The 10,365-nt window shown below is 37.2% G+C and overlaps 1 protein-coding gene across 3 annotated transcripts in view; it reads left to right on the top strand.

The window, feature by feature from the left end:
- Window positions 1-10,365, top strand: part of MIB1 (MIB E3 ubiquitin protein ligase 1) — a 73,894-nt gene that overhangs the window by 32,379 nt on the left and 31,150 nt on the right. For all 3 annotated transcript variants that reach the window (XM_050333785.1, XM_050333774.1, XM_050333766.1), the window contains exons 11-12: window positions 1,274-1,471; window positions 3,436-3,587. In XM_050333785.1, the coding sequence (XP_050189742.1) occupies window positions 1,274-1,471; window positions 3,436-3,587 (350 nt within the window). The remainder of the gene's footprint in view (window positions 1-1,273; window positions 1,472-3,435; window positions 3,588-10,365) is intronic.

Genomic DNA, 10,365 nt, shown 5'->3' with positions numbered 1-10,365 from the left:
TAGGAGAGATGATTGACTAGTTCCTAGCTTTTTCTAGGTGTATTAATGCTGCTGTGTAGTAACTACAGTAACTACATAGTGGGATTTAGCTCCTTAGATTATTTGTTTTGATGCTGAGCTAGAAAAAAAGCCTACATGATCTTGGGCCTCTGCTCATTAATGTAGGAATTCTGTATGTTATGTTTTAATAAAGCCAGGGATTTGTTTCTCAAAATTGGGATATGTTAAAACTGAAATATTCAATAATTATATGGGATTTCATCAGTAAATATCTCTGTGTACTTCGCAGACTGCAAATATGAGAAGACAAATTGCTGGTGAGCCCTTGATCAGCTGTGATTTTATCTTACGATTTTCAGTGTTTCTCTCTTTTCAAAATTAAATGCATAATACAAATGCATATTAATATGAAACTGTGCACAAATCATCAGTTAGAAACTAGCTTATGGAAGTTACTTTGCTGAAACCTTCAATTATATACCTTCAATTTTTATTTTCAGCTTTTGTGTACCATCATTAATGCTGAAATCACTTAATATTAATGCTGAATTCAATTAATATTAATGTTTCATGTTGTACAGTCAACTTTTATGAATGTTGTTAAAATAACCCAAACTGACAAATTTATGACTTTCATACCTTAATCCTCAGTTTGGATGAAACTGAAGCAAACTGAATTAGAGCTTTAATCATCATCATAGAATCAGAGCTTCTAATTAATTTCAGCGTCAATTACAAATTTTCTTTGGGAAAGGTGGAAGTCAATACTAAGACACATACAATAAACACTAATAAATATTAACTTAGTTGTATGAACAAGGCAATTCTCATGTCTTAAACCATGATTTGGAATCTGTAACAGTTCCTGGGTTATAGGAAGGACTACCCTGAGTGTAATACCATTTGGGGGTTGGATTTTGTTCGTGGTTTTTTTTTTTGGTTGGGGTTTTTTTGACAGTGGTTGTTTTGTCATAGAAACCCAAATGAATCAGTTTGAGTTTGATGAATGCATAACACAAAGATTCAGGGCAATTGTTGTATATGGTGTAGAATATTATATGTTGTAGAATCTGTATGTGTAAATACAAACAGATTCTTTATCCTCTATTGTGGTTTGAGCAATTATTTTAATTACATATTTTGATGGCATCGTGGTTGTCTAATTTGTCTTTTTAAATAAATCAAATATGTGCAATTGTTCAGTTTAAATTAACCTTCTTATTTAAATGCAAAGGAAATATGAAATATACACAGCTGAATTTTTCTGCTCCAGGACAAAGATGGAGACAGGGCCGTCCACCACGCAGCCTTTGGCGATGAGGGTGCTGTGATTGAGGTGTTGCACCGAGGCAGCGCTGACCTGAATGCTCGCAACAAGCGCAGGCAGACTCCGCTCCATATTGCTGTCAACAAAGGCCATCTGCAAGTTGTGAAGACTTTACTGGACTTCGGCTGCCATCCCAGTCTCCAGGTAAAGTAAACTTTAATGTAGGTTCACTTTGCAGCTGCTGAATTTTATGATTCGCTCTGTGTAGGTTATAGAAAAATTATGGAAAATGGGGTTGAAAGCAACAGACCTTGTAAAGTCGTCTGTCTCAACCTCTATCCCAAGGTGTGATCAGCAGTAACAAAAATGCTGTTAGATCTGTTTCTTTTCTTGACAGTTAGTTTGGCACCTGATGTATTCTAGCCAGTTGATGTTAATTGGTATTTTCACATTGTAATTGTTAACTTTCCCTCCAGATTAATTCCTCCTGTATCAAACCCACAGCTGCTTGCTCCTTCTGCAAGCTACAGTTTAGCAGGTTGATGATACTGCGGAATGTTTTGTTAAAGAAACTTTTTTTTCTTTTTCCTCAAAATTGACCTATCATTGATAACTATTTAGCCAGATTCTTTTAAATGTTAAGCTTTTTATCCAGAAAGCCCTCATGCATAGGATCTCAAGTACCATATTTCACAGGTAGTTTCATCTATAATGAATGTGGTGGAAGCTGAAACATAAGTGCAATGTCCTGTTGAGAAGGTAGAGTGGAAATGTGCTATAAAATAAGCAGGTATCCATGCTCTGCATGAGCTGAATGCAACTGCATCCCGCTGCATTAGTAAAACTAATGAGAACGGGTAAGTTTGAAGACGTTTGCATCAGAAAAAAAAAGGTATAATAGCCTGGGCAAATACAGATATGCACTAATAACACATTACCTCCTTGTTTTGCCAAGTCCACAAGCAGAGATTTTTTTTTTAAGCTGTAAATGCACATAGAAGAAGATGAACAAAAACTTTCTTGAAATTAGTGAATATAGTGATTGCTTATTTATCTGGTTTTACCTGACTCTTTAGGTACTGTCTTGATCTTGCTGAAGTTGAGCTTTATGTCCATCCAGACCTTATTTAGTATTTATTGAACAGTAGATGTAATAAGGAATCGGATGTGCTGAGACCAGTAAAGGGTCACTGCATATCACTTAATGATGTATGGGTAGTCAGAGTGGATTTTCCTGACTTTAAATTATAGAATTTTGTTTGCTTTGAAAAATTCAGTAGAATGGTGCTATGGTGCTCCATCTGGAAAATATAATTGTCGTTGAAAAGACTAGACTTTCAGATTCTAGGTGTGTGCTGAGGAACTGTGATGTGCAAATGTGAGTAGATGATTGATTTGGTTGATGAGAGCACAGGAGATTCAGACTGAGGCATGACTGGAATTTATGTGGCCAGCATTCTACTACTCTAGCCAATTCACTGTTAGTCTGTAAACAGTAAATTCAGGAAATATGATCAATTAAACAAAATAAAAGATATGAAGTTACACAACTTAGTTTTGGCAAACTGGTTCACAGTAGTTTAAGTATTTCCATATTCTGGCACTTTTTCTTTGGCAGTTTTTTATTCTCACTGTAAAGATTTGTTTCGTACTAGTGTATTGCTAAAATGTTCAGTTTCTGTGTTAGTCAGTTTGTGGCTGACTCAGTGTTGATGACACAAGGCTTCCTTACTTATATGGTATGAGAATGTTACTGGAAGCATAAATCTAGAGATTTTTCCCATATAGCTGCAAATAGGCTTAAATGGATATGTCTTCTCACTGTTAGTCTAGGGCATAAACTGTAATATGGGCATCAACCCTATCTGGTTATGAGGCATAGAGAAGTCGGTATCTACGCCAGAGTGTTTAGTACTATTGGATGGAAAATGTAGTTCTGGCAGTAGTGTAACTGTAGAATTTTGGAGCCCAAGGTAGGGTTACCCACTGAAACATTTGCAAAACTAGAGCAAGAGAAGAAGGAGCTTGCTCTGAACTCTGCAGTATAACAGCACTTTCAGGTCTTGAAGAGCTGTTTTGTGTTTTGTAGTCTGTTTTCCTAGTGATATTTTAGCATTTTTTAAATGTGGATGCATGCAGAAATTGATGCCAATTATTTCTGGTTTTAGGATTCTGAAGGTGACACTCCACTTCATGATGCAATAAGTAAAAAGCGTGATGACATCCTCGCTGTACTGCTGGAAGCTGGAGCAGATGTTACTATCACCAACAACAATGGGTTTAATGCTCTTCACCATGCTGCCCTAAGAGGAAACCCTAGGTAAAGATTTCTTTTTAAAGATTATTCTTTATCATTTGTAAAAGGAAAGCAAGTGCACAGGAAGATAGAACAGTGGTATTCTTTCAAACGATCTTTACATCTGCATGTAGTTGTATTTCTTAAATTGTAACGTTACTTAACTGTGCATCTTTCTAATACTTGGACACCGTTACTAGAATGAAGCTACTGTTCTGCTCAGTTTAACCTGTGTTCAGGTAACTCCAGATTCCTGGGGATTTCCTGTCATGGCTGTAAAATTCGGCCAGTAAAAGTTTTGATAAGTCACAAAGTAAGATCTAAAGATGGAATCTTGAGATAGGATTTATAAAAGTGTTTCCCTTCTTGAATATTGGAATTGGCAAAGGGATTTGAGTTTTCTAGGAATATTTTTTTTAATAATTATTAAGCATACCGTACAGTTATAAAGTGATCTGGGGATTGTTGCATTAAATTATACTTGTCAGTATAAGAAAAAGTTAATTATATTTTCTTAGAAGTACATATAGAAGGAAGTTCCTGTTTTAGCTTTTAAATAGCAGCTCAACTGAAAAAAAAAGTTCAGTTTAAGGCATAGTTTGTTTTATGCTAGCTGCATACTATATGTCTACATTCAATTTTCAATTAGGGTAGCGTTAAAAAACTATTTCATAGATAGAACTTAATGGAATAGTTGTGTTGCTGGTTTGTCATAGCTTTATACTTTTTTATTTTTTCCTCGTGACTTTTCCCATACCAACTGCTTCTTGCTGGTAAGCTAAGACTCCATTGTTAGGCGAGTCTGGGACTTAACAACCACCTCATTGAAATGCTAAATAATCTCGGCACACCAGCTAAACTTCGTAAGGGAAACTCCATCCCCTCTGTATCCACAGCTGGGGGGAAGGGAGAGCTCAGGTTTTTTTTCCTCTGGGGGTGGGACTTTGATTCGTGTGCGGACTCGGGGAGCGGTGTGGGGAGGAAGCTCTGGGTTCATTTTTTTCGAACGGGTCATTGGTTTCTTCGAGCCCTAAGGGAGGTCCTGGTTTCACCTCTGCCCACTGCCTCACGGCTCCTGGGAGCTGCTGAGGACCAAAGGAGCTCTCGTTGTTCCTCTGGTCTCCCTGCTTTTTTTCTCTGGATGGACCGGCACCTCCGTCCCTTGCCAGCTGCCCCCTCCACAGCCCCGGGCCCAGCGTGCACTGCCTGGTGTCTCAGACCAGCTGCTGTGACCGAGAGCCGCCCTTTGCCGTGTGGGCTGGTCTGGAGGTCGGCCAAGCGCTCCCTGGGCTTACCGAAGCGCTCTGGCCCCGCCCCTCCCGGATGGCCGTGCGGCACCGCAGCCCCGCCCCCCGCGGCGCCCCCTGCTGGGGGTGGCTGTAACTGCGCCGAGGGGCCGGGGGCGCGTGATTGTTTTGGGGAGCTTTTGGTCACGGAGCTGGTGCTTGTTCTGTTGCGTTACACACATACACACATATGTATTTTTAGTAAAGAGCTGTTGGTTTCTTTTCCACACCTTTTTGACCGGAACCTCTTAAGTTCAGAGTTATAATTACTCAGAAGGAGGAGTTTGGGTTGTTTTTTTTTCTCCTATCCCTTCCCTCCTTAGCAAATGTCTCTGTCTCATTAAAGTGAAGCATGGCTGCTTATTACATAGTGGATAAATAGTATTTTTCAAAGCTGTCATTCTAGCAAGACTTCAATAGTAATTTATCATATGGTGATGGAGGATTCAGTATAGTTTGCACAAAAAGAAATGTATGTGTTTACTTGTTTGCTACGAAATTTTACTTCTCCATTGAGTGAAGTTGGACAAATAAAGCTGTATATTAGTATAAATTCCACCTGTATTAGTGTATGGGATTAAAATCTGGGTTAGTCTCTTAGAACATTGCTATCAAGACTGATAGTTAAGAAGTGTAAATATTTATATATGTATATGGAATGGAATTGCACTTCCCAAAGTAGAAATAGTGGTTGGAAGTGTTGATAGGATCAAGAAATGTGTTTACTGCTTTCTACAGTACTCATAAAGAGTCTTCAGGAGAACATGTCAAGGACCAGGTGAAGAAAGCTGACTTTTGGCATTCAAAAGACAATTTTTTGAAATCTGACTTGGTAACTTCTTCCCTTAATGTGAATTATTTATATTTGCATAACGGCATTAGCCAGGAGCACTGTTTTCTGTCTCAGTTACCTAGGTGGGGTATTTTTTCTTAGTTTGTTTTTTTTTTTTGTGCAGTGCTTTTCCTCAGCTCTTGTGGTAGTTGGTTTGTGTGACCATGATCCAACATGAGGTGTAGGGAAATTGTATGGGAAAAAATGTTCTTTGTAGGCATGAAGGTTTTTCTGTGAGTGAATGTTTTAGGAGTGGCCAACTTCTCCTTTGATGGAGGGATCCAAGTTGTAGTTCCCACCGAGTCAGTTTGATGGTTGGTAGAATGTGAGGCACGGTGCAGTTTTCCCCAGAACCTTCTCTCCTTTAAAAAAGTTTTTATTTGGAAGTATAGGGAAATATTTCCAGCATTAGCTATTTGTGCGTGGGTTCCCCCCCATACATAGGGTTTCACTTGATATTTGATATTCTTTTTTGGTTGCAGTTCCATCTGAGCGTTTCTGAAAGGATGCAGAAAGAGAATGTTGTACACAAGGTGCTGTGTCATAAAAGTAGTAGTTTCGTGTAAAATACGTAATACTCCCAGTGTCAGACATCAACCTGGGAAGAAATGTATGAAAATGAAACCAAAAGAAATATATTTTGATTCCTCTCCTGCAGCCAAAAATAATTGTAAGGTTTTAATTCATTTAGGAGTTGAGTTTTATATTCTTCAAGACTTTAGTGACACTTGTTACCTTCATTGTTGATTCTGTAGTTCTGCCACTCACCTGTTTCTGAATGGAGGTTTTATATTTGCCCCTGTTTTCCTAATCTGATACAGAACAATGGCTGTTACTCATCTGTTAAATGCACTAAGCACAAGCTGTTTAAAACACTGTTAAAAATAACCCCCTGAACTTCAGCTTGTAGCTGCTATGGATCGCAAACACTACATATTAAAATCTGCTTGAAACCTTACTTTAGGACCTATTTTTCCTAATCTAAGCTTTCCTTCTCCACCTAAACTGGAGGTTTTGTGGCTTCTGGATGTGGTACTTTGTATGGATATAGTGCACTAAATTCCTTATATATTCAAATATATGAAGATATTATGTTACTGTCTCTTGTTATTTTATAAAAGTTAAACTTATATTCATATATGTATATAAATGTGTATGCATTTGTGCATATCTATAATTCTAAAAACTTCAGTGCTTGCTATATATGCAAGTATTGATAAAGTCCACATCCATCTTCCTTTTTAATGATAATAAAATAAATGCATATTTTAAGTGCATGGATACCACAATGAAGTGAAATATATTTCTATAGTATTTTTTACAGTTTATGTCAAATAGGTATTTGGAACCAATTTCATTTTCAGTGCAAAACCTCTTCTTGCCTGAATTCCGACCTTTGTGAACAGTAGGGATATAGATGTCCAAGAAAAAAACCCCACACAAATTGTGCTCAGAAGAATATTCCAAAGTTTTTCTTTTTTCATATCAAAACAAATATATTCTATGCTAAACATTTGAATATTTGGTAAATATTATAAGAAAAATAGCAGTTTATGTCAAATAAGTTAGATTTTACTCAGCACTTAATCTTCCATGACAGTTTGGCAATGTTTTCTGGAAGTTAAGGTATAGTGTATTTTGGAGAGCATGCTATGCTTGTATTTTCCTACTTTTCGTACCTTGTGAATTGGTACAGAAGCATAACTTCTGTTTTCTATGCTACTGTATAAGGTTGAAATGTAGAATAAATGTTACTTTGTGCTGTAGGTAGCTTTAAACTTGTGCATGAGAGAGAGAGCTGAAAAGAAATTTTAAACTAAGTGTAGGGAAGTTAAACTTTTATTTAATACATGGTTTCTTGTTCATGATTTTTAACTGAGTCAGTCATATTAAAAGTGCATTTACTTTGTATTTCTTTCACAGTACTGTGAACCTAAAAACTTGGCAGACTTTGCCTCTTCAGTGTTAATGACATTTTTTTCAGACAGAAAAAAGGATAATAAAATTTGAAAGTATGGTACAGGTTGGATATTTTTACCATGTTATCATCTCTTGCTTATGTTTGATCTATTCGCATACCTGTGACTTCAGATTTTTGAGCTGAAGACATGACTGTGAAGTGTAGGCGTATTTTATATCCGTTGCCCCAGTTAGTTTTAGATTTGCATTGTATCTTGTGAAGAGAGCTTTATTCACTCTGCAGCTAGGATCTTAAATAGAGGCTGCTCTTAGCTGACCTGACTTCACACACGTGTACAATCAGTTCTCAGAGCAATAAATTCTGCTGGACTTTAAACTGAAAAATTAAAATCCTGGAGTAAGACGCAGATCTTATGTATTGCTCTCCAATGGCAAGGAGTACGTCATCTTTATGTTCATAAACTGACGAGTAGGAGATTGTGGTTTAAAACAGAATTGTGAGTTTTCCCCGTGGTCTTCTTACTATTTAGGAAATCTTTACTTGTTTTTAGATTTGCAGATGGTTTGAACGGGTTGGCAATGCAATTTCTAACTGTAGCGATTTAATTGAGAGATGGGGTTTCTCACCTCTGCTTAGTGTTAATGAGTGTCTCCAGGACTCACATGCTGTGTTGCCATGTAGGTCCCCAAAGAGACAAGTTGTGAGGTAATGAGAGTTGTACAGTTATTTTCTAAACCAGTCAAAATGTTTTTTTGCTTTTATATTTGCAGTTCTGACAGTAAGTTAAACTTATTTGAAGCTGAGTGCAAAAACCTCTTATTTAAGTACTATGTCAGAAACTGCTTTGAAAGAATACTTTTGTTCAAGTCGGTTTGGAGAAAAAATATAACCTCCATGAACAGGCCTATAATTAGATGGCAGATTAGCCTGTAGCTGTTGAGGTCAGTGACAAATTTATTATCTTTAAATAGTAAATAATGTGCCTGACATGTACAAGATGGCAAATACAGTTCCTTCCCTGTAGAGTTTCCTCCCTTGTGCAGTTAAAAAAAGCAGGGGGAGTGGAAGGAAAAGAGGGGTGCCCATAACATAGATCTGCCCTATCAGGACTGTTCATGATCGTTTCATTTTGATGGGGTTTTTTGTTTGGTGTTTTTCTGGTCAGTTTTGCTGCAAAGGGCACCAGAGGAAAAATTCAAGAGACCATAAATCATTGGAAAATGTGTTTATTTCACTGCTTACCTATCTTCTTTATAAATGTTTTAAGAGATGAATTTTCACTGAATGTAAACATAATATTAAACACCAGCAGCTATTTATTTACAAATACAGACTTGAAATCTCGGAATACAGAATTTGCTACACTCCTTGTTACCTTCTGTCTTCAGGCTGCCTAGAATAGTTGAGCTGAACTGCAGCGGGGACTACATAATTATGCTGAGCAGGCTTCATGTCCAGTTTTAAAAATATGAGAAATCCTGTAGTGATCAATGCATAGCTACAGCTGGTTGAAGGGGACCAAATCCATTGAAGAGGTGATTTGGTTCCATTTTACCAGCTTTAGCAAAGCATTGGAGTGCAGGGAGCTTATAATTCAGTAACACGTTTTTAGGCACATGAACAGTTCACAAAGAACATGTGGCTTTCTTCTGTGTTACACAATTTGTTGTCAATGCAAATTTTTAACTCTTTCACTAATTTGGAGATGGCAAAATGAAAAGCTGTATACCAGAAAGGCCTGGATAGATTTGTTCCGTCCTTGAATATTTCCTTGAGGATCTTTGGACGAGTCTCAAATCAAATTAAAGTTACAGTTTTAACTTTTTCTTGTCTGCAATAATGAAATTTTAGGTTAGATTAGAAAGTGAAGTCTTAAAATTTCTAATCATGTAGAGAGCTCCCTTACTTCTTTATGTTAAACTTCACTGGGGAAGAAGGTTTCAGTTTTCCCCCACACTCCCCCCCATTCATTTTTTGGCAGGTTCCCTTTTGCAGCTGCTTTTATGCTGTAGTTGGTTAGCACAAGTATAAATGTCAAGTGCTTTCAATTCCATTCCTATATCTCTGGTTAGTATTAACTTTTTAGGAATGATTATATAATATAGCAGGATACATTCTTTCTTTTTTTTTTTTTTAACTTTAGTAGTATATGTAAAAAAGTTCAATGCCAGAAAAATACAGCTTTTAAAGAACTATCTGACGCTGCATCTGATTCCTTCTAAATTGAGGTCCCTAATATATTTGTGAGTGCTCACATAGCTTTTTTTCCCCGTCATATATTGAATTCTTCCTGAGCTACAATGGAAAGTAGGGGACAACCTTAGTTCAAACCATTCACTAGTAATGACTGTGTCAAGGATAGTCTACATCTGTTTGTTGCATAGTCTGATGCTGGTGAGAAGATTTATGTAAATATATTCCCAACACCATGTATCCTAATAGAAAGATAGCAGGTGTGTCGCTTGGACTTAAGCATCAAGATGGCTATAAAATGAGTTTCTATTTATACCAGTTATAGAGGAACTGTTTTACAGATACAGCTGCTCAAGTGCACTTTTGGATGGCAATACAGTTTCATGTACTGGCCATATCGGGACAAAAAACGGCCGTGGAAAAAAAGCCGTGTAGCATTTGATAATGTCAGCATCTGTTATCCCTGTCAGTCACACAGTTGAAATGTTTGAGTTACAACTGTGTCAGCAGATGCCCAAAGTTCAACGTGTGCTCAGTTAAAATTGAACAGCTGATCTAAGTGATGGATGT

Source organism: Myiozetetes cayanensis, unplaced genomic scaffold, assembly GCF_022539395.1.
Source record: "Myiozetetes cayanensis isolate MyiCay16 unplaced genomic scaffold, myiCay2020 scf1, whole genome shotgun sequence".
NCBI classification, from domain to species: domain Eukaryota; kingdom Metazoa; phylum Chordata; class Aves; order Passeriformes; family Tyrannidae; genus Myiozetetes; species Myiozetetes cayanensis.
Note: the sequence above shows the minus strand (reverse complement) of the source record. Positions and strands in the feature narration are given on the sequence as shown.